This window comes from Mercurialis annua, linkage group LG7 (genome assembly GCF_937616625.2).
Source record: "Mercurialis annua linkage group LG7, ddMerAnnu1.2, whole genome shotgun sequence".
NCBI lineage: Eukaryota > Viridiplantae > Streptophyta > Magnoliopsida > Malpighiales > Euphorbiaceae > Mercurialis > Mercurialis annua.
The window spans coordinates 319649-344527 of record NC_065576.1 but is presented as its reverse complement, the minus strand read 5'-3'; the positions used below and the strand labels follow the sequence as shown (position 1 = coordinate 344527).

General features: G+C 34.5%; 4 protein-coding genes across 7 annotated transcripts; 1 reads left to right on the top strand and 3 right to left on the bottom strand.

The window, feature by feature from the left end:
• Positions 1-102: 102 nt before the first annotated feature.
• LOC126655253 (uncharacterized) lies at positions 103-3253 on the bottom strand. Of its 2 annotated transcripts, none has more exons than XM_050349354.2 (4): positions 2769-3253; positions 2403-2602; positions 2041-2260; positions 103-1382 (listed from the first exon to the last, which is right to left on the bottom strand). In XM_050349354.2, the coding sequence occupies exons 1-4, from the start codon at positions 3168-3170 to the stop codon at positions 717-719; spliced, it is 1488 nt and encodes a 495-aa protein (XP_050205311.1). In that variant the 5' UTR covers positions 3171-3253; the 3' UTR covers positions 103-716. The 2 variants fall into 2 exon arrangements, with proteins under 2 accessions (XP_050205311.1, XP_050205312.1); XM_050349355.2 differs by having other exon boundaries at positions 2412-2602; positions 2769-3252.
• A 2502-nt stretch (positions 3254-5755) lies between these two features.
• Positions 5756-13978, top strand: LOC126655320 (uncharacterized). The gene is made up of 12 exons (XM_050349445.1): positions 5756-5930; positions 6159-7615; positions 8299-8306; positions 9528-9697; positions 10196-10256; positions 10363-10461; positions 10826-10920; positions 11186-11299; positions 12318-12385; positions 13197-13307; positions 13414-13642; positions 13788-13978. Exons 2-12 carry the CDS (start codon positions 6249-6251, stop codon positions 13896-13898), a joined length of 2433 nt encoding a protein of 810 aa, XP_050205402.1. The 5' UTR covers positions 5756-5930; positions 6159-6248; the 3' UTR covers positions 13899-13978.
• A 344-nt stretch (positions 13979-14322) lies between these two features.
• Positions 14323-17274, bottom strand: LOC126657432 (uncharacterized). Of its 3 annotated transcripts, none has more exons than XM_050352118.2 (5): positions 17057-17274; positions 16456-16783; positions 15533-16017; positions 15221-15452; positions 14323-15076 (listed from the first exon to the last, which is right to left on the bottom strand). In XM_050352118.2, exons 2-5 carry the CDS (start codon positions 16733-16735, stop codon positions 14601-14603), a joined length of 1473 nt encoding a protein of 490 aa, XP_050208075.1. In that variant the 5' UTR covers positions 16736-16783; positions 17057-17274; the 3' UTR covers positions 14323-14600. The 3 variants fall into 3 exon arrangements, with proteins under 3 accessions (XP_050208075.1, XP_050208076.1, XP_050208073.1); XM_050352119.2 differs by having other exon boundaries at positions 15533-16008; positions 16456-16779; XM_050352116.2 differs by having other exon boundaries at positions 16456-16779; positions 17057-17273.
• Positions 17275-18308: 1034 nt separating this feature from the next.
• LOC126655902 (uncharacterized) lies at positions 18309-24495 on the bottom strand. The gene is made up of 12 exons (XM_050350267.2): positions 24290-24495; positions 24044-24154; positions 23852-23938; positions 23135-23188; positions 22799-22944; positions 22510-22660; positions 22300-22437; positions 21621-21692; positions 21467-21540; positions 21240-21381; positions 19435-19513; positions 18309-18755 (listed from the first exon to the last, which is right to left on the bottom strand). Exons 1-12 carry the CDS (start codon positions 24437-24439, stop codon positions 18658-18660), a joined length of 1302 nt encoding a protein of 433 aa, XP_050206224.1. The 5' UTR covers positions 24440-24495; the 3' UTR covers positions 18309-18657.
• Between the last annotated feature and the right edge of the window lie 384 nt (positions 24496-24879).

Here is a 24879-nt window from a genome sequence, read left to right as displayed (position 1 = left end):
ATATTTGCACTGCATCCTTCCCAACTACGGCTTCGCACAGATTATGCGAACTCCATTCATCTCTGCCTCCCCGAAACCCTCAACACTTGAGAAGCAGTAATATATTGTTGCAGGAGCCGCACATTATTTCAATTTCAAATAATACAGCCTCCATATTACACAAATAAGCCTCAACTACAAACCATTTGATTACTTCCACCCAAATATCAACATCCTCTTCCATGGCTGAACATATCAAACAGCAAATTACAATTAAAAAAAAATCTAAAATCTACCTACAACTCAAGTGATCAAGTTTTATGTGTGAAGACCCAAGACTAGCGCCTAAATTAAATTTCAGCATTGGACAGTTTCATCCAAAATATAGTTTTAGCAGATGACAAATACAGGCCATGTTTCACTAGCAGGTTTCATCAAAGATCGTGAAACATGGGGCACAAATACCACGCAGCACCGGTGGTTATGTTAGAGGTCAGTGCCGATAATATCTAGCAATGAGAGGAACACAGTACATGAGTGAAACAGGAGACCCTCAGTAAAGAAGCAACCATCTTTTGACACTCATTCTCACAGAGTGTCCAACAGCCCATGATGACTTTTATCCCAAATGAATAAAAATATGGCTGTGCCTGTACTAGACCTCAAACTACCAAAAGAATATGGAAAAACAAAACTGCAAACTTCATATCATTTGAAGGAAATTTGAGTGTCTAATCTCAACTCCTCTTCAATCTTTTACCCTTTTGCTTAGTGAAGTTTAACAATTTAGTACCAACACTAGCATAAGTTCTAAGTTTCTCAAGAATTCTCCTCTCACTCACACGCAACATGAGTGAATGGTACAGCTTCCTTTCCTTCTCGCTACATCCTCCCAGTGCTTCAATATCATCCTTTATTGAATTTGTGCTGTACAAACTCTCCCTCTTGTTAGCAAGCCACAAAAGAGCATCACAAACACTTTCTGTAAGCAACAGATCTTGATTAATTTCTGAGCCTTTAACCAGTGAGATATTGCCTTTTTCTGACAAAATCAGGTTGATGGAATGTTTATCGTTGTTTGCAGTTGATAGAGCTAAATCCAATTTGTGGTAGTCATCTTCTGGTAACAACATTATGTACAGCAATAACAACAACTCAACTTGTGGATCCCCGTTAAACGAGATCTCGAAGTATTCAGCATTTTCACTAACACATCCAGAGTATTCTAGTTTTCTCCATAGGCCCAACCTTGCCCTGCTATGCCGGGCAGAGAAAAGTGATGTACTCCATTCAAGTACCAAGTCCAAGTCAATATTGACAATGTCATAAGGATTATCTGGCTCAGTGAACCCATATCGATGAAGCAATCCAGCATTACCCGCTGATCCATATGTATTAAAGACCTGAAAGGAAAATAGGATGCATTTTCATTTCCCATTAGAAGATAGACACATAGTAAAACAAAAAAATTATAAAAGCAACACAATTCTTCATGTCAAGCAGAAAGTAACAATCAGTTATTGGCTTATCACAAAACTAAACTTATAAGGAAAACTACTTCCTGTAGGCATCTCAATGGAAGTCAAACTAATCTGAACTATTTCAAGAAGTTCTGGACCATGGAAAAGCTCAATTATTTGATGTTCAGTCCATGATCAACCTATTTTGTAATGAAACCAATACAAGCCAACCTGTGTGTGTTGGCAGCAGATGATCTAGATTAACTCATCTAGAATTTTGTCCCGTAAAATATCAACTGAAAGGAGATTTACTTCCAAATCTGGGTCATTAAATTTAAGAAAGCGAAAAAGAAACACGACAAGTATACTTGCTACGTTAATTGGTCTATGCTAAGCACAAGTAAAAATCCCAAAATTGCTCATTTAGACGGCCATTCACAGTCATGCCAAAAACCTACCTAGTCAAATTTTACCTTCAAAAATAATTATTTCCTTGAATCATGTTATTGAAATAATAAGAGTAAAAACTTCGGTGTGTCAATTAAAATATACAAATAACATAATGAACCCACAACAGGATCAGAATTAGGAGCAGATATACCTCAACCCCAGCCTTGACGTCTTTGACCATGATCATTTCCAACACCTTGAGATCATCTGAAGAGCACTCTGGCAATGGACTTGATGGTACCTGATCCAGAGTATGTTCAGTAAAAGAAAGATCAGCCTCAGTATCATCCTCATCACCCTCACTATCTGATTCAGAATCAGAGGAGCCACATGTAAAGTGAACATCCTCAGCTCCGGTCTTGTGGTTAAAGCTGGCATTGTAAAGAACAGGATATAAGTAAGCTTGAACCAATTATGATATTTAAAAGCAATAAAATTTGAAAAACATGCTCTTAAAATAACATAAACCCAACATACAAGGTAGCATGTTAAGAATAAAAGAGCGAGGCATACTATACATACAGGTCAGCCAAGGGAACCATTCCAATGCCATGAAAATCATCAATTTGAAAAGATCGCGAAGCAATAAGAGACCTTGCAGCGAAATACTGATCAACCCCAAAGAATTCAGGATGAAGATTATGGGGATGAATGAGAGGCAATATGCTCTCTTTCCAGTCATCATAAATAAGAGCTTTATCTTCTTCCACAATCTACCTACAATAATAAAATGAATAAATAAAAAAGAAAAAAAACAACAGGAATACAGCACAACGGCTCATTTTCACAAATCATGTTTAATGGTAAAAGAATAAATAATAATTAGAGATCAGCACAGCCATTGCATGAGATAAATACTTCAACAGTAAATGTGGATACCTTGTGGAGTTCAGTACCGAGAAGAAAGCGGTCGACCTCCGATAGAGTCCAAAGGAGAGGAAGCGATTGGGAGCGGGGCAAGAGGCGGAGGTAGGGAGCCCAAGGAGAGAGGTCGCCTAAACTAATCTCGTACATAAGTGCAAGGGACAGTCCCAAGCAACCGCCGAAACCGGTTTCTCCGATGATGTGGCTAGCGCCAGTTGTTCTGACGGTGAGGCAGGCGGCTTTAGGAATAGAGGCGACCACCTCTCCTTGTGTTATATCCCTAACTGCTATCACTGAAATGCCGTCTTCGTTGTCGTCCGTGAATTGGAAGTGGATAGCGTCGCTGCTCCATTGAATGCCCTGGGACTTCATCCACCGCTTGAATGCTCTCAATCGCCTGCTACTCATTGAATCCATGGATTGGGAGAGGCAGAGTTTACTGTGGCGGCTGATTTCTCCTAAACCCTCGTCGGCTAAGGAAAATTCCCAAATTACTACTAATTATATAGAATAAATAATCATTTTACCCCCTGAACTTAACATCAGATATCAAAACAAGGTAAACTTTTAAACCTTTGATAAAAAAAAATCCCAAAATGTTTTACATTTGTAATAGTGTAGTTCTATCTCTGTTAAAAAAAAAAAATGTATTTTTACATATAAAAATGGAGACTAACTTTACTTTTTTTTTTATTAAAGGTAGTGATTACTGTTAATGTGACCAATTACACTTTTTGAAAAATTATTTCTGATATTATTCCATTTTTAAGACTTATAAATATCTCAAATGGTATAAGCGCTGAGCAGTAAACTGCTAGGTCGTGGGTTCGATTCCTCCCACAAGCGCTCTCCCCTTCCCAATTATCAAAAAAAAGACTTATAAATATCTCTCGAATAGCTTTTGCTCTTAAAACTAAAATTTATCTCACTCTTTCCTCCTTATAATTAGGGATGACAATAGGACAGGGTGGAGCACCCATCCCTACTTATATAGGAAATTTTCATTTCCATTCCCGTTTAATTGATGGGAATAAATTTATCTCATTTCTATCTTTATGGGTTTTCTCGTATCCATAAAAGTTTCCATCCCTCTTTATTTTCTAAATATGACGCTTTTTGTTTTAAAATTAAAGACTTAGGGTGTTTTAATAACAATCAATTTATTTCATATTAACTTAATTACTTGAAAACAAATAGCATACTTTTAATTATAAAAAATATTATCTTTTTTTATTTTAATATAAGAAAATGAGTTTTTTCTAATTTTTAAAATTTTCAAAAATGACACCTAAACACTATATATTAAATTCAATAAAATATAAATTATATAAAAAAACAATAATTTTATATGTATATGCATCGGCTCCCTGTGAAAACATAGATGAAAATCCGCATGGGGTAAGGACTACACTCCCTGTCCATCCCATCCTATGATTGGAAATGAATTTCTCTCATCCCCGTTTCCATGGGGTAATTAACAAGAATTTTCTGTTCTATTAAAGGCGAATCTCCATGAAAACAGAAAATCCTTCCTCCATGGTCATCCTTACTTATAACATTGATGTGGTATTTAATAAGTTTAACTGCAGAAAAATTATCAAATTTAGCATATTTTGTATATTTAATTTGAACTTTGAATTTTGACATTTGCAAACATGAATTTTTACATTTTTGCAATTAAAACACTAGTTGAATTTCCGACTGCAAGCTGCTTATATGGACATCAGAAAAATGTCATGTGGGAACAGTCATCACCTCCTAATAAACGCACTATTTTGACTTAATTGTACGAAAAATCACCAACTGTAACGTTTTTTTACATATTTAACATGAATTTTTAATTTTGACAAATCGGACATAAACTTTCATATGCAATTCAAGACACTGATTGTCTCTTTTTTACGTGATTTTTTATTCATTTATTTAATTCTTTTATAAGTCTTAATACTTAATTATTCAATAAATTAATTTTATGAGGGATAAATAATTTAAGAGCACCACTCTTTTATATGTTAGCCATGACATCCCTCTCCATATAGTAGGAAATTAACGAAGATTAGTTTTTTTTTTTAATTTAACATTAATAAGAGGAGTTAAAATATCCAGTTTGAAAATGTTAGAACTATTTTTAACACAAAACACGTGCATAAAAAATATATGTGCTCTCTATGAAAAATATTAGGATTTTTTTTTTTACTTTTTTCATTGTTTACATCACAATTGACATGTTTTAAAAAATGAAATCCGTTCATTCATATTACATAAATTGACCATCTATCTCCACATTACGAAACATATACTTTTTTTATTAACAAAAGAATTATTTATCTTTTTTTACACAAAAAGTCTTTATTAATTTTAAGCAATTACAAGTGTAAAAATATAAATATTTAAAATAATCTGTGATAACTTCACATAAAATAAAACATTTGAACAATTATGTTCATAGCATTATTCACAGTCTGTCTTACAAAACAAATATAAAATTGCATAATTGTTTTAACATAATAAGAATCAAATTTTTAATTTTATAATTTAGCCAAAACGGTGTGTTTATTGGATGGCAAAGACCGTTCCCACGTGGTATGCCGATGTCTGCATAAGCAACTTGCAATCGGAAATTCAACCAGTGTTTTAACTGCAAAAATATGAAAGTATACGTTCGATATTGTCAAAATTAAAAATTTATATTAAATATGCAAAAAACGCTAAAATTAGTGATTTTTCATACAATTAAGCCTATATAATACAAAAGAAGGACTATTAAATCTCGGTGTATAGATAATAAAATTATTCAAGATAAATCATAAAAGGGTATATGATGGTATCTAAATAAGAGTCATGGGTTATAAAATTTTAAAAGCTTATTATAGCGAGACAATATTTAAAAATAGTTTTAAATTGTCAAATATTACATTCAAAATATAATTTTTAAAATTTTTGTAATCTACATAACTCATAATTTGTTTTTTGAAATATACAGAACTCACCATAAAATCTAAATAATTTGAGATTGTTTTTTTATACAATTAGAAAAGAAGAGAAAATATTTAAGTTTGAGATTTTGTAGGAAGTTGAGAGGGCTTAGAGAGGCTTTGTTGGTTGTTAGAAGTGAAGGAGAAAAGGAAGAGCGAAGACACTGAAATCCATCAATTGTATTTCTGATAGTAGCCGCAGGTAATCAATCTCTTCGTCGTCTCAATTCTATTTCTCCAATCACAAAGATCTGTCAACTGTCTCTACTTTTATATCGACTTTTTTTGCTTAAATTAAAAGGTATAACAAAAACATGAGATTTCCTGCAACTTTTCTTCTTTTCATTAATATTATGTCCTCAGGGTATTTCCTTTTTTCGATTGCTTCTAGGACTTACAAAATGTATGTAATTTGTTTTTGGTTCTGCAGTGGCACTTGGCAAATGCTTCATTCAGCTTAGGATTCCATACCCCAATTTGTAGCCTTCTCTTTGTATTGGACCTATTTTCAGTTGTTTCAATGAGTTCCGCTCCGAAAAGATCCCATGAAGAAGGTGGCCATTCCTCTACCCCTTCCAAATACCCACACGAGGAATCTGCCTCATACCCTAAGCTCACATCTGCCACTTCTACCGAATACCATCCCTCCTCCTATGACGTTCCTCCTGATGCCCGTATTCCTAAAATCCCCCCTCGGGATGCTGATAGAAGATCCCCTTTGCATGCTGTGCATCGAGTGTTATTGTCCCCCGCTGATTTGCATATGGATGCACATTCTCTCCCTTCTGAAACCAGGCTGGATTCCAGGGACTGCAGAGACCTCAGGCTTGAAACTCGAGATCCTCGCACTGAAGCAAGGGAGATGCAGGGCGAGGCTAAGAGGGATTCCCAAAATGTCAAAATTGAGAAAGATGTGAGATTGGATATTAGACCTGATGAGACTAAGGAAATTAAATATGACAAGGATGCTTATAATGATCCCAAGACTGATTCCAAGGTGGAAAAGGATGGCTTTAGTGTGACTACGAGTCAGTTGAACTGGAAAGATTCAAAAGAGTACCATAGAGGAAAGAGGTACTCTGAACCTCCCGGCGGACATGTAGATCCTTGGAATATCTCACGAGCTCACTCCCAGGGCGCAATTGAGATTGGGAAGGAAGCCCCAAAAATAGAGGAGAGGGATTTTGCAGAATCACATGAGGCAGTTGGTGAGAACAAAGTCGATTTAAAAGGTGAGGATAGATTTAAAGATAAGGACAGAAAAAGAAAGGATATGAAACACCGGGAGTGGGGTGACAGAGACAAGGAAAGAAGTGACCGTAGGAGCAACATTTCAGTAGGTAATAGCAGTGCTGAGGGCAAAGAATCAACTAGGGAAGAGAGAGAACCAGATAGGTGGGAGAGGGAGAGGGAGAGGGATAGGGAAAGGGAAAGGGAGAGAGAAAGGAAAGATATTATGAAGGACAGGGATAGGCTAAAAGAAAAAGATCATACCAAGAGAGAATTATGGAATGGGGTAGATAGAGAGAGTTTACAAAATGAGAAAGAATCAGGGGATGTATCTGTCAGAATGACAGAACAGGAAAATTTATCTTTAGAGCAAAAAAAACAGAAAGATTTTGATGGATGGAAAAATGTTGAAAGAGAAGCTAGAGACAGGAGGAAAGAAAGAGACACTGATGTGGAAGGAGATAGACCTGAAAAACGTAGCAGGTTGTATGAGAAAGAATCAGATGATGGATGTGCAGATGAAGGGGCTACAGAAAGGGAAAGGGAGGTGTTTGGTTATGGCGTTCAGCAGCGTAAGCGGATGATTCGGCCCAGGGGAAGCCCACAAGTGACAAGTCGAGAGCCGCGTTTTAAGTCGCACACTCAGGAAAATGAAGGGTTTGTTAAACTTCCTTTCTTGATTGTGATTTATTTGGAAGTATAGTTGTCCAGATGATTGGTTCTGCATTATTTATTGAATATGAGATGTGTTTTTAACATACTTGGTACACATGCATTGTCTGTTATAGCCCAATTTTTTTTTATCAGGTCTGTATTAAGTTTGTTATTACTATGATGTTCCAACCATTTAGCATAAGAAATCCTTTATCCTTTTGCTTTGTTTGATTTTTGATAAACATTAAAGTAACATTTTTTCTGCTGTATGGGTTTTAGTTTCAGTATCAGCCGAATATTAGGGGGAAAAAGTGCAGTTTCATTACCATAATTTTTTTATTACAGTTGTAATAAACAGGGATATGAAAACTATAGCATGTTTTTTTATTATGATGGTTTCTGCATTTTGTTTGTGAAATGATTAGAATGAGTTTAGTCAAAGTTTCCTTTATATTTACTTCGGCATGATATACTTTCCTGATGTGTTGGTTTTGTATTTGCATTCAATTTTTCAAATGCATTGTCTAATTGTTGATATTTTATAAAGATCAATGTCTTGGTATTTTTATTGATATTATCTTTCTGTCTCTTGCCTTTTTTTTCTTCCTGGTTTTAGCCTTATATTTTTTTCTGGTTTCAAGTGCTTGCTTAAATGTATTCCAACTCCTTGTCCCTTTATTTTGCAGATCTCAAGGTGAGCTGTTGAATTTCTTTTTGCTGGAATGCAAATTTATTTTCTTGCTGTGATCAATGGGGGTTTCTGACTTGGTATCTTGTTACAAACAAATTATATTAGTTGGCCCAGATCCATCTTAGCTGCACATATTTATGCATGCAAAGAAATGTCTCCATCAGGAAATATACCTTGCTAATGAATTATTTCTGACGACTTTCAGCTTATCTAAAATTCAATTGTATCCTTTAATGCTTTCGGGAATTCTGACCATCTCTGAATAGCCACAGCAAACTACATTTCATGTCTCGTCTTCTGTGCTTTGGCTCTTTTCTAATAGGGTTTTATGAATCTCTATGCTGGTCGTTGATGCTTGATCTTGTGATTGGAAATCCTAGAAGAGCACTCATCTGAGTTTATAGAGAAAAGTTGTGCTCCTCTTTTTAGTAGGACATCTTGGAAGGCCGATATTTAATTGCTTTGATTTTTTTCCATTAGTTTCTTGGATATTCTTAATTTAGGTTTTACCTCTTCTCTCTTCTTTGAACTTTTTGTTTGTTTAACTCCCTTGGGTTTTTTTTTTCTAAATCTTGATACATGTTCTGGACTTTTTTTTTGGTCTAATGATCTAGAAAAATTTAAATTTTTGCAACTTTGATCAATTGTAAGATTTTTTTTTTATTTTTTAATATAAGTCTGATTTGAAGCATTTCGTTTCAATTGTAAGTCTAACTACAAAAATTAAAATGAGTACGTCTGTCATGTAGCTTAATTTTTGCTTACATGGCCGTCATTTTAGAATAATTTTATTATTTATAGTTTAATACAAAAAAAAATGATATATTGTTGTTGTTTGTTTGTTTTCAACTTTTTACTATTTAAAATCTTTCCATGTAGAAAAAAAATTGGAATGGATCCAACACAGTAGATACATCAATAAAGACACATTTTTCTCACTCAAAGTTTGATAAAAGTCGCAAAGATTTTAATATTTCAGTTTTTTCTTAGAGACCTTCTTCATTGCATCATCAAAATTCCAGCAAAATATCGCAGGCGTTTTTTTTTTCTATTTCAAAGGAATTTTTTTTTTACTATATTTACTACCATTCATACACAGATTTGTGCTTTCTAGACTATTATTTTTGTGGTGAAGGAAACAAGAAAATTTGTCTTAATACCAAACTTTATGAGCTATTTTTTCTTTTGCTTGGCTGTTAAATTCAAGAGTTCTTGGTGCTTCAGGAAAATTGGAGGTATCATCTGTTGTTTATAAAGTTGGTGAATGTATGCAAGATTTGATAAAGCTATGGAGGGGGTTTCTAAACTCTTATGAATATGGAAAAAGTGTTCATAATGGTCCCACTCTTGAAATTAGGATACCTGCAGAGCACGTGACTGCTACAAATCGTCAAGTAAGAATCTGCTACTTCATCTGAATTCCATGTTAATTTCTTCTCATAATTTTCTTTTCATGTTAACCTTTTCTAGTTTAGGGTGTGCTTGGTTGGTGGAATTCAGTTTTCCCACAATCACTTTCTCATTTTAATGCAAGCAATTCTAGGAATTTAAAGTTATCCTGTATCATTTAACATGATAGTGTTTTCTGACTGTGTGATTATTAGTTCAAAGGAAACTATTAAATTGCACTTTGTACAATCTATAAATTTTATTAAGAATTATGTAAAAATAACAACAAACGTATTGAAAGGGATTATAGTAACTTTACAATGATGCAACATAAATATTGTTGCTTAGTAAAATTTGTTAACATTTGAGATATAAATCTAAAGTATAAAAAGTTTGAAAAAACGAGTCAAAAGAGTAATAATTAGATGGTTGTTGCTCAGCATGCTTAAATTTTAATAATTTTTCTTGTTGATCTTTATTAGTATAAGTTTATCTTCTGTTAGGTAAGAGGTGGCCAGCTATGGGGGACAGATATATACACAGATGATTCTGATCTTGTTGCTGGTATGTGAGGATATATGGGGAATGACTGCTAATTTTTTATGCAGTCTAAAAGTATAATTGGTGATGATGAGATGCAAAAACACTTACTTAGTTGCAACTTGTTCAGTTCTCATGCATACAGGTTACTGCCGCCCCACTGCTTCTCCTCCTCCAGCCGCCATCCAAGAGTTGCGTGCTACGATCCGTGTGTTGCCTTCACAAGATAGTAAGCATTCTAATCTAGCTTTTTAATGTGTGCTAACGGTTTTGCTTAACGTGTACTGCATATGTAAATCTGACATGTCTTGTCGCCTTTATCCACGTAATGCTTACCACATGTATTATCTAAAATATGACATTGTAAGATGATTTCTATCTGAAATTTTACGGTTTTCTTGGCTTATGAAACTAGGAATGAATTGTGTGATGGCAAAATAATATTATTGCTATCAGTATATCATCTGACTAACAAACATGAATGAAGTCTCTTGTTAACGTTTTTGTATTTGCAGTTCTGTTAATACACAAACAATAAACATTCTTTTATATACGTGTGTGATTCAACTTTGTAATTTTGGTTTATTTATCAGGCTACACTTCTATGCTGAGAAATAATGTCCGTTCTCGTGCCTGGGGAGCTGGAATTGGCTGTAGTTACCGTGTTGAGCGCTGCTGCATTGTGAAGGTGGAAATGTCCCCTTGCTTTTCTAATTTACTTTATGAAAGATTTTTTTAAGGTTCTGGATCTCCAGTGCTTCACTTGTTTATGGAGACAATTGCTTACTTTTGCACTGTTATAGTATTGTTGGTGTCATCATGTAATTGCAGTAATATATGCAGTGCAAAGCAATCACTGTTGACAGTTGAGGGAATTGAATGACTATTCAGCTTAATCATGTAGTTATACTTTTATTTTTCCATCATTTATTCTATTTTCTTTTAATTTTCAGAGAGGAGGTGGAACCATTGATCTTGAGCCTTGTCTTACACACACATCAGCTGTTGAACCTACTCTTGCTCCTGTGGCAGTGGAGCGGACAATGACTACAAGGGCTGCTGCTTCGGTATACATTTTCCTGCCAAAACCTTTAATACTTTCTTCTGAGTTGCGACTCACTGTTTGTCCCATCTTTATCGTTTTTCTTTCTTTTTTGAGAAATAAAAGTAAATAATTCTGCAAGTGCCTAAACAATTCTTATGTGAACTGCGACTGCTAAATACTTGAATGAGGTTACTTTGCAATCTACAACCATGTGTTGGTACAATGAAACATGCAGTACAAATATTTTATGGCCGGGAACTTTATTTTACATTCCAGATTTTCCCTTAAATATATCTCAATTGCAGGTCACCCCCTTCAACATATAATTTTATTTTTTTTGGTGAAAACCCCAAAAAAGACTTTTTTACTAGATTGCAGTGTTTATGAGTATTTTAGTAAGATGAATTGGATTCCAAAAAATAATTATTGATTGTATTTCTAATAACAAAAGAATTCTCATAATCACATCTTGCAAACTCCTAACATATATTTTGAAAAATAAAATCAAAAATCTCTTATGATGGATTTTGATTATTTCACTAGCTCCAACTGCTCCACACTTTTACTAGGGTAGAGGTGTAGATGGCAGAGATCGTCTGTTTCAGAATTTCTATAAGATTGACTAGGATATCAGCTTCTATGGGATCCTTAATATGCTGTCAATCAAAGCCACCTTTGCTTGAAGAGTGCTTTGTGTTCTTCTGACAACCTAGTAAGAGAATGGCGTTATCTAAACGGAGCTTACAAATCTTTCTTTTATTTCCTCTTTCTGGAATTTCTTCATTGAAATTCTTGAGGATCTTTTAGTTTCTGTTAGATAGTCTAGAGAGTTTCAATTATTTTTGCCTGAATTTAATCTGATAACAGCTAGAAATATGTTGTGCTTTAGATTCAATAGTATTGACTGCTAACTTGGTTAGTTATTTTTATTTGGTGGCATAATAATCGAACGTTTTTTTTTACTGATGAGTATATTTGGCTGTAATTACTCTTTTCTTCTGAAATTGTGATTGGCTTATGTGATGACTTTCATTTTTCAGAATGCATTGCGGCAACAGAGATTTGTGCGTGAAGTTACAATACAGTACAACCTTTGCAATGAACCTTGGTAACATAGTTTTTTTTTTTTTTTACAACTGTAATATCTTTTTTAAAGATTTGTGAAGGATTTGAAGATGTATGTCCATACTTGGAATAGAAAGCAGTCTTGCTGTTGTCCGTCTTTTTTTCAATTAACATTTTCAGAATTTAGTACATAAGTTTATCACAATGCGTGCCTACTGGTCTTGCTTATAACATGTCAAGTTTAGTCTTTGACACGAGAGTTACTTTGAAAATGTGTTCCTTTATGATAACTTAAAACTTTATCTGTGATCTCTTCATATCTGATTTTTGTTTCCACAAGTGCTGAGTTTAAATGTATAGCTTTTCAGTTAATATTGACATTTCACATTTGTAACTTCTTCATTGTAGCCAGTGTTGAAATCAATATCGTTTTAGTGCATATTTTATAAATTGTTTTCCTTTACCATGATTAATGACTAGCCAAGTTGCTGACTCCCTCTTGTTTCCAGCATTTGTATGAGGATATTCTCATCATTTGTAAGCATTATTCCATTTGTATCATATTTGGTTTAATTTTCTGCTTTACTGGGAAGCGTTATTAAACTTTTTTGGTTAGTATTTTCCACATAGCCGCGGAGTTTCACGTTCACCATGCTCAACCAATGAACTTGCCAATCTGGATTCTAGAGTTTAGACTATTGGCCTGACACAGTTCAAAAGTCGTCACTGTTTTTTATTACATGGAGTTTGTTGTTACTGTATATTTCTTGTAAAGGATGTTCTGTCATTTAAAAAAAAATTGTGTTCCCATTTTCTTTTTGCTCATCAATTGCATGCGTGCAAAATGCTTTCAGGATAAAGTACAGCATCAGTATTATTGCTGACAAGGGTCTGAAAAAGCCCCTTTATACTTCCGCCCGATTGAAGAAGGGTGAAGTCCTGTATTTGGAAACACATTCATGCAGGTATCTGGTTTACATAATGCTTTACTTACTTTAACAGTGGTTGCATCTAGGATGGAACAAAAAATATTGCTTCAGATTTCAAAACCTTGAGCAATTTTCTGTATAGGTATGAGCTGTGCTTTACTGGAGAGAAAATGGTGAAAGCCACACAGTTGATTCATGGTCATGAAGAGGCAGAGAAGTCTCATAATCATCTTCCACATACCTCAAATGGTGAAAAAATGGAGTCGGATAATATTCTGACTGACGTTTTTCGATGGTCTCGATGTAAGAAGCCCCTGCCACAGAAGGTTATGCGTTCAGTAGGGATTCCATTACCCTCCGAGTTTGTTGAGGTACGTGAACAATTTTGGTTGCCACTTTGTTGAATGTTTAAGAGTCGAAATCAATTGTGATATCTTAAGTGATGTTAATCTGTGTGCGGAAGAAGGTTTTTGATGTGATAATTGTAACATAACATAAATGTTAATGGTTGAGCAGGTATTGGAGGAAAATGTTGAGTGGGAGGATGTGCAATGGTCACAAACTGGTGTTTGGATAGCTGGGAAAGAATACACACTTGCAAGGGTGCATTTTCTCTCTCTAAATTAGCCTCTTATCTTCTTGTATATGTACAAGTATATGTATGAATCATATTAATCTAATAGTTGAATTATTCTGTTTTCTTCAAATTGATTGGCTTTTAATATGAAAACTATCACTAGCCAATGTCTGAGAAACAGTTATGTATATGTCCAACTAGGTTGAACAATGGTGATAAAAACACATCCAAAACTTATTTGTTCTAAATAATAGACTGATTTTTTTATCTTAAAAGATTAATTAAATAAATAATTAAACTATTCTAAATTGAAATAATCTTAGGTAACTAATCTAAATTGATTATGATTTGAATAATCATAATTATTAATGACTTGATTTTTGATAAATTTAATATTGAAAATAATTCAACATGCATTTCAAGTCATTTTAAACTACTTTAATGAAAGTACATAATAATAATAGTGAATGAATCTATTTAACAAAAATATCATAGATATTATATTTTTTATATACATGCAAGTCAAATAAACCTAAACCGTCAATTTAGAGGGAGTATTGGATTCTTTCTACTTCAAAAAAAAGATACCCATAACTCCTACCGTCACATCTAATCAATTCTCCTTAAATCTATAATCTGTGCTTAAAATGAATTTGCCATGTCGAGATTTACAAAACCTGTTAATCAACTCCTAAACAATTGCCTACCAATATGTCAAGATCTACAAAACTTGTTCGTCAATTGCCTACCAGTCACCACTGATCCCATTTGTTTAAGAAGTCATTCCACATTGCTACCGCAATCGACTCTCGTAAAGAGAAGGCAACCTGCTCCTGAATGGAGGAAGCCAACTGCATTTCAGGTTGATCATCATAATCGCACAATTCTTCTTCAGCTGCTACACCTTCAATACTAGCAAACAACCAATCATTTGGTTGCTCACGCCTGATGTAATTATGTAAGACACATGCAGCAATCACAATATCCCTTTGGATATGGAATCCATACTGCGGGGCAAGTTTCAGGATGGGAAAACGAGTTTTCAGCACATTGAAAGACCTCTGGATAACATTCCGAAGATATGAATGACGATGATTGAACAGTTCTCTTGCATTTCTAGGTAACTGATTAGCACCTCTAAATTCAGGAAGGTGGTAACGAACTCCCAGATATGGTGCAATAAATCCTTGCCTATTTGAGTACCCTGTATCCACTAGATAATATTTTCCTGCAAGGGAAAACAAATCGAACGGTTTCATATAACTCATAAATGACGTAAAAGTTGCAAGTTTCAGTGCACATGCTAAGACAAGGCTGTGAATTGGTATCACTTAGCAAAATGCATATAAACAACTAAATAATATAGGAGAACCTTCAGGTATACGAGGGAAATTTTGATCTGGATCCTCAAGGACCGCTCTTAGTACACGTGAATCTGCAGCAGAGCCTTCCCAACCAGGATAAATAAATATAAATTGCATATCAAATGTGCATGCTGCTAAAACATTTTGTGATAGAACACCTTTCTTATTACGAAATCGAGATTGGTCTTTTGCTGGTACATGTGCAGGTATATGCATGCTATCTATGACCCCAATGCAATCCTGCTCAAACAGAAACAAGTAAGCAAAGCAACAAAAGGATAATACACGATTAATAGTTAAAGGCTGCCAGACATATATACCTTGAAATAGGGGTAAAACCTACTACTACAGAGAACCTCTGCAGGAGTAGTGAGAGGCGCTGAGTGCAGGAATTCACGTGAAAGTGACTTAATCGCCTTCAACACATTATTGAAATGCCGGCTAATGGTTTCACCTGAATGTTGAAATCGTTCTTGGATTACTCTGTTGCGTTCATTATGACCGATGACATTCAAGAAAATTGCCAGCTGCTCTTCTATCATAACACCGGCAGTATCACGTAGCATGCCTCTCTGACGGAGGGTGTTGCATAACTTGTGGAAAACACATTTATCCATCCGAAACATTTCCCGGCACAAATCATCATGGCCATCTAGCACCTCAGTCATAAAGCCACTTCCACAAGGCGAAGAACTACAACGAGGCTGCCTGCTTATACTGTTATAATAATAGTAGCCTGCAGCTGCTGCAACCAATTCCATTTCGTCCAGTTCTAAGTCAAAGTCGCTCATGCTAGCTGAAGTATCTGTAGAGATTGTATTAAAATGCAGAATATGTAGCACTATACAAGTAGGTAAATCTGAATATAGGTAAATTAATTTGAATGCATCTCTATTGCAAACAGAAACTAGCATTCTTCTTTAGGGACCGAGGTGTTGGAGGCAAAAAATGCCAAAACATTAAGAAATGGAAAGGTAAAGGGTGGTCTCAATCAAAATGATCATTAAAAAATAACGTAAAACTAGTTACAAGGAGTAAGAGTTTAGCAAAAATATCCATAGTATGAAACTACATATGTACACAGCTAATAAGTCCTCTTAAGAATTGATTCATGTACAGGATGCACTGCACTTTTTCTGCAACCAAGTTAACCGTTTCTCACTCTTAAGAGATATAAAAGTCTCCCTGGCATAAGGATTCTCAAATAAATCCAAGGAAAAAAAATAAGTCCGGCGATCAACACCTTGCATCTCATCCAAGACTTTAATGCATTTGCTTATGGAAAAGCAGTCCTCGTTCTTCATCATCGCAGCTGCCCTCATTTTGGAAGCAGCGGCAATTTCAAGCATAGCGTCGACTATAGCATCACCAGTAGCCTTACGACTCCTTTTGCGGCGACTGGAAGCAGAGGGCGTGGAAGACTGACGTTTGTTGTGTCCATCCAACATGTTTCCATCATCTCCAGAGGCAGAAGAAACATCCTCATCCACGTACGTCAGTGGCGCAGTAGGATCAACAGACATGATGATGAAGACGGGCTTTTCAGTTGTCAATTTAAATGTTCCGCCTTCCTTCCAAAATAACAATAATGCCAATAATCATTCTATTTATCAATAAAAACGACAAATTAAAAGAATGTAACATCAGTGTGAGAAACCATAACTAAAATGGCCAGATATTGCATTTGCATTTCCCCCAAGCCATATTCTAGTGGTGAATACTGTGAAATTAATCCCTAATCAAAATCTAACCTATTTTAATTCAAACAAAAATGCAACATTTGCGTATTTCTTTCTACTCGAAAATCAAAAAATGAATAAATTAAAAGAGATCGGATTGAGAACCTGTGGAAGAGAAACTATGGTGGTTTTCGCTTTGCCGCTGGTTTGGTGAGTTAGGGTTTTGATTGCCGTTCGATCACAACATCAGTACTACTACTAGTTGCAGTAGTAGCAGATATTGAAATAATCAGACACCTAGAACGGTTTTATTTTTAAATACCTCCTCAAACTTAATTATATTTACACTTCATTTTTTTAAAGTTTTTTTTTCTCTCTCTTTTACTTTCCTAAACAATATTTTTGTTATTTGGTGAGGATATCAAAGATTTAGAACAATTCAATTTTTTTGATAAAACTAAATCACCTATCTGAAATTTTTAAATATGTTATTTTAATGTTAAAACTATTTCTTTTTTCAAAATAGGCCTAATCACTCAAGACTTTACCCCTAACATAGAAATTTTCTCAATTTTACCCTAATTTAGATTTTTATATTTCAATTGGATCTCAAAGCATTAAACATATTTCTTTTCACTTGAACAAAGGTTTAAAATAAACCTTTATTTTTAGCTTATTTTCTAATTAAACGCTAATGCTACCAATAGTATAAAAAAACCGTCTTTCTCACTAAATCAAATAATAATTATTTTTTTATTTAATTAATATTAATTATCGATAATTTTTTAAAATCAAAAACCGTAAAAAAATTTATTTGCACAATACAAAGTCGATTTACAAAAAAAAATAAAAACACTTCGCCAACAAAAAAACATAAAAGAACAAATCCGTCGGGCGGGAGATCCGTGGGGTCTGTTCTTCCTCAAAAAACAGACTGTCGTGTCTGTTCTTCTGCGAAGAACGGATCTAGGTCTATTCTTCCTCGAAGAATAGATCGGACGGCGGTGTGTGTGAACGGCGGTGGTTTTTTCGGTGGACGGTGGTGGGTTCATAAATCGAAGGAGTACGGTGGATGGTGATGGGTTAAAAGAGTTTTTTAGAATGTTTGTATCTGTTACATAAATTAAAATTTAATAGATTAAAATTAAAATTTATTATCTTAGCATTTTGATACGAGCTAAATGCAAGTTTATTGAGGAACCTGAACTTGTACAATGAAAACATAATTTTGAGCAAAACCTTACATAAAGATCGAATCAAACATAATACTACAACTGGGTTAAATAAATAAATTATGGATAATCATTTAACACAATATCATTCATATAACAAACCAATAAAATGCCTATAAATTTGTAAATATTCACTCTAAATTTGCTTGCCCAAACGAGAAGGAAACTAATAAAACTAAATAACGTTAAAAAAAATTGTAAATAAACCATATCTGAAGAATTGATGAGTAAAATAACATATGGTACACTCCACTCAGCAAATTATACACAATACGATGCATCTGGACTAACAACTCAGCAGATGAAATATCCCAACAACTAAGATGGCGAACATCAACAAAACAAGATAAAAGTGGGTACTAAAGCAAGACTTTCAAATACTTAAATAGGTACAACAATGTACTTGTATATTTCCATGGTTCCATTTTCCTTCCGACTGAAACCATTTTTTGAGCAAAGGTTTGAATGACTCATTATCTACAAAGATAGATAAAACTAAACTAATTATGGATTCAACTAACGGAGATTCACCCGTCACTCCAGGGTTTTGAGAAGCCTAAACAAACCGGCTGCTTCCCTAATTCGTGAAAACTCGATGCAAAATGCTTGGACTTCAATGAAAAGATCCTTCACTGCATAGCCAAAATTTAGTTATTTTATCAAAACCAAGCCAGCTACTAAATTGAGTTGAAAGTGCATGCACCACACCAGAACAGGTCAGTCGTTAATAAACACTCGCACAGAAAAGCAAGCTGCATACATACACATAAAATTTCCAACACCAGTACAAAAAACTACAAATTATACAGCCAGCCTACTTGTCAAGTAGCTGCCTTGTGATGTAGCAAGTCCATACAGCCTAACACTTAAAACTAATAAGAAGAAAATATGCATAACTAACACAGTTCAATCAAATCAATCTACAAGTTTTCCATCTCATAGGGCCACCTGATAAATATCCAAGAGTATGACAAAAAATTAAATTGCTCACCCTATGCATCTACAACTAATAACAATTCCTTTAATCATATCTAAATCTGTGTTTGACCATTTTTATATATTTCTCCTATTTGATTGCTCCAAATTTGAGCAGAAAAGTACCGACCAACAAACCACCCAAAGTCGTTTTCCAAATCTTTTGATAAGTAAATTGATATTTTACTCTCTATAAATACACATTTTTCTTCTTTTTCAATGTATCCGACCTCCCATGATAACAAGATGATGCCTTTCTTTAATTTTCTCATGGCATTAACCTATTGAAGCAATTGGACTGATGTATTAAATGACTCTAGAAAGGCATATACTGACCATCAATAATTCTATTCCGGATCAGACTCTGCAGGAAAACACAAACAAGTCTGACAAGCCTGTTCTGCATGTACTTGTCCTGTAAAATAAAAAAGAATTAAGGTGCTCCATAAAAATTGGTTATTTTCTCCAACATATAAAACCACATATAAATTCAGAACTATCCCAAAAGATTAGACATTTAATGCTATTAGGATAATGCTAGATATACATTGATGGACATCTTATGGTCTGTGTATATATAAATGCCATATTTAAGATGAATGTATGATATATAACATGTATGTGACCATTGACTTATTGATAAAGCATCCATTTGGAACTCTAGTGGATTAAGAGTGTTTCAGGAAAAGCATGAGTACATTTTTAGAAATCTTTTGAACACTTTGTTAAAAGTTTCTGTCAATTACTTGGATTCCGAGTTTAAATGTTGAAAGTGATTATAATGCTTGCATGCACAATACTGAAACAGACTTTAAGTAGTTGTGAAACACAACTCAGAAAGAAAAAAAAAAGCTGCAAATCAAACAAGCAAAGTTGTTAAAAGCATGCCTACGGCAACAGGCGCCACAGGCGCTTGAGCTAGTGACTCACCCACCAAGAGGCAGGTATGATTACAGAGGCATGCACCTTTGTGCGCCTCAGCCATGAGGCGAGACATCCTCAAGGTGCACTTTTGTAACACACACCGTCATATCTTTTTCTTTTGAAGTGAATTTTTTTAAATAACCAAAACCATCCATTTTAACTTTTAAAATACATTACTATTGATTCAGCCACTCTTTGTCATCTAAAAAAGAATTGAAAGAAGAAAACAAAACAAAGGATAGAAGACTGGGGAAAGAAAAAAAAGATGACTATGCTATGACCTAGTGGAGTTCATGAATAAGATGACAATGAAGAAGAAGAAGAAGACTACATTGAACTTAGGGGGTGTGCAAATACGGAAGCAAACAAAAAACCGAACTGAAATGACAAATTCAGTTCGCTTTGATTTTGGACATAAAAGAAACTCAGTTAAATGTTAATATAAACCAAACCGAAATAACCAAACAGAACAAAAAAAGCGACTTATCAGACCGGTGTGGTTTTATTTGAAAGCTACACTTCCTTAAAATTTTAGTTTGGTTCAGTGTAGAAAAAGGGAAAAATTTGGTTAGGTTCGGTGTGAACCGCATGCAGACCCCTACTTAGTGATGATGATAAGCAGTTGACATCTAAAAGATGATAAGAGTAATTTTAGTTATTTAACAGGATTTATTAATGTGACTGTATAAAACCTTTATGCTGTGATCCGGTTGAATGTAGAAAACAGAAAGACATTAGTTTGAATGTAGAAAACCTTTATGCTATGATCTGTGCTTTTTTTCAGATTTAAAAGCATTGATGCATATATGATGTTATGACTTTTATTAGCTTTATTGTGTGATTCTTATTTCGGCGCCTTATTTCTAAATGTGTGCGCATTGCTTTATGCCTCAGATTCTATGGCCCCTTTGTGCCTTGATGCACCTTACGCCTTTAACAACTATGCAACCCAGATTTCTGCTCAATGACTCAGATTAATTAAGTTTGATTAAAATTACAAATCAAATGTTGTATAATTGTCTTAGAACTACAAAATAATTTTCATCCAAAATATATCAAGAAGAAATAGTTTACGAATGTTAAAGAATAGTTTGCAATTGGGATTAATTAAACAACAAGGGGCATTTAATTTTTAATGAATTCTACTATACCCCTAAGTGCTCCAATAATGAAAAATCAAAAAATCAGGAGGCAACTACAATGAGTGCATAGAGTACCTTAATATTTTCACAGGATGATATACAATTTGTTATGTACATGCGTACGAATTCCTTTGGAAGTTCAACTGCTGTTGTTAGCCTGTTAACCACTTCCATGGAATGGAGACTCATGTCCATATTGACAAGTACAGTAAAGTAGCTGAATACACATTGAAAAGGATTAATTACTGGATATATATATATATATATTAAACAAAACTCATCCATGAGTTGACTTAACATACTCAGCAATTTCAGGAGAATTTATCAACTTGGTAAGAACTTCAACTGCAATTAGAGGATTGTTTTCCACCAATTCCTGAAATAAGAACAACTTTTACTTTAAAGCAACACAACTCATTCACTTCAAGAAAAAAAGTGGGATCGTCATGCACGCACTGGTAACTTCCTTGGTGTCAGTCCACAGTGATAAACTAGCTTCAGGTCATTTGTCAGCTCCACCAGAAATTGCTGGACAGTGAAAGGGACAATCATTAAGTTCTTTGTTCAATAACACTAAGGTAAAAAGTGGAATACATACACCCACATCTGACTATGCACGTTTTGTCCTAAATAAAGTTTCAGAATGCTTTCAATACATTCTATGCAACAATTGGAATCCACAAACACAAGTATGCACATTTTAACTTCAAGGAAAGTTTTAAGATTTTTTTGAGTAGTGAAAATAAATGTTATGAACTGATTCCACTTATCTGGGCCAACTTCAATTTTTCTTTCAATGATCAGTAATAAAGGATTCTAAATGTACCAAATCATATATTATTATGTGTAATGACCATGTTCTTTAAGAGCACCGCGAAAATTTCCCAATAACTATGAACAAGACACTTTATCTGATAAAATGTCAAAGGTCAGGCAAAACATCATATTTACATAAAATTTGTCAGAACTATGTTATTTCACCTCCACCAATCGAGACTGTGTGAGGTCGATTATCCTGCTCCAGCAGTAAAGACCAGGAACACAAAAGCACAAGCAATAGATTTGAGAGGCAGCTTCATTATTTATTAATAGTCTGTGTTTACAATATGAAAACATTTATAAGGAGAAGTAGAACCTCTTGCTGTGCAGGAGCCAGTGGTCCCTTCAAGGCTTTAGTGATCAAGTCCCTAACAGCGGCACCCCGGCTCGTATCCGCACACATACCATGATCCCACAAGAGCTCGTGACTGTTGTCAGCGTTGACCCACACAAGCTGGAAAAAGCTTCAGAAGTGTAAATAAGAAAGCAACTCAACTAGAGAGCTGATCCAAAAATTACCACTTACCTCGCTATTCTGTAATGGGAACATCGGTGGGCGAGGTCTAATCCATTGAGGACCTATTCCCTCCAGCGAGAAGTGCACCAGCATTTCAACGAGAGCCGAGTCTCTATCTCCAGATCCAAGTTTAGGTTTGACTCTGAGTTGCATATCAAACCTAAAAAGCAATCATCTTATGCGTGGAACAATATTAAATGAAGAATAATACTGACTTAAACCAGGAAGCTTAAAACTAATAAATATAGTTCAGAAATTCAGTGTCTCTCAACATGGTATTGATTGGTAATTGACATACTCTTGAGAATTTGCATCGCAACCATGAGGTAAATCAGGGTCCGGCACTACATTTTTCACTGCAGCGTTTTTAATTAGGCATTTGTATGTTTCTGAATGGACTTTATTACAATATTGCTGCTGCAATTGTTCCAGCTGTGGGAATGCCTGACAAATAGCCGAAAAAGCAATCAACACGAGAAAAAATAACAAAAACGAGGAAATAAAGCAAGGGACTAATTCAGAGTATATTGCTTGGCCATATCTCTAGTAACATAAACAGCAGGATATGCATTTTCATGAGATAGATCCACTCATAAAAAACAACAGGCAATACTACATGTGTGGTATAACTTACATGAGCTGAAGGATCAAAGACTTTGATATGATCTGCAGCAGAAATTTTAAGAAACTGGAGAAAGAAGAAGAAAGTGAAGAAAAACTACTTCAGTAAATAATAACATGAAGATAAGCATTTGTAAGTAAATACATAAACAGTCTAACAAAAACTGGAAAGGCAAACACTAAAAGACATGTAAATTAGAGTCAATACCTCCAAAACATTAAAATCTGCTGAATAAAATATTTATACACTTGAACTTAAATTGTGAAATTTCAGCCTCTAAGAATATTAACAAATAAAGAGATCACTATCTTAGTCTGTCAAAAGTTATAATGTATTGTATTTTCTAGCACACCCAGGAGAACTAATTTCAATGAAACATGGAAAACATACCATGCTAACTAGATAAAAGATTGTGCACTGTGGATTTGAGCAAATCCCTGGCTTAGTAACATTTCCATTACATATATCTGAACATGTTAATTACTTGTCAAATTATTGTGAGCATGATCTACTTAGAAAGCATTATACAACTATACCAAGCTATTATAGCTATCAATTCCTATATGTTAATATCCTTGGATGTTCAGTAGGGATCCTCATTGATGGTGATTATGCATGGAAGAAAAAGAAAAAGGTTCTCAACCACCCTATTCTTCTACCAGGGAGTCGGGGACTCATTCACATGGCAAATTCAGCTATGTAGAAAAGGTTGAAAAAAGAAGTTCAAACCTGTTTTCCACCAGCGGAGTCTCCATAGCCCAGCAACTGTAGAATAAATGCCCTCTCGCATTTTTCAGCCTCATCATCACATGTTGCCTAAGAATATCAATGCATATATGGTTACTGCGCTATCTTTAAAGGGAAAGGTGTGAAATAAAAGGCCAACTACATGTCTTGTTCGACAGATATGAAAGTGCTTACATTTACAAGATGCGATATGAATGGGTTTGAAGAAGATGGCTGGGAAGAGTAAGCATGGTGAAGAATGGCAAATGCAATGAGACGTTCAGTAGACTTGAGCATCCGTTTATCCTGCAATCGTTTTGTAACATACAGCTTATCAGTAATGAACATATGCAGAATTAAACAGGATACGAACAGAAGATGGAAAACAGCTAAAGAAAAGAAATGTAATTCCAATTAAAAAAAAGGGGAAAAGTGGGTCGCCTGTAGGAGTAATAAGAGAGAGTTGCAGAGAGTAAAGAAGCGGGGGCGGAGAATTCTGGTGGTCAATTCCGACAAGATTTCATCAATTGGGCGGTCCTCCGATGTCAGAAACGTGTGCACCGCAATCGACTCATCAAAGCTCAAAGCCATACTCCTTGCTGATTGATACTCACTCTTTAGGTTATGGCACTTTGTAATTGTAAACACCAAATTCATTCATTCCACCTCTCACTCTCTTCTCTTCATGGGCTTCCTTCGGGTGACCATATCACATCAGGCCCATTCATTGCAAATGCCCCAACTCAACGAATTATGCTAACTTTTCTCAAAATATTCGCATGCATGACGCACGTGACTCGTAACTTATGAACTAAATTCATTATCATTATTTTAATCTATTATATTTATAATTATTATCAAATTAATTAGAATTTCTAGTAGAAAAAAATATAATACATCAATTCATTATTTTATAATTAATTATTTATAACTTAATTTACAATTTTTTTGCCAATAGAATATTATCACTTTTTTTTAAATATAACTCAATTAATTATTTTTATGGTATTCTAACTACTGAAATGAGTATA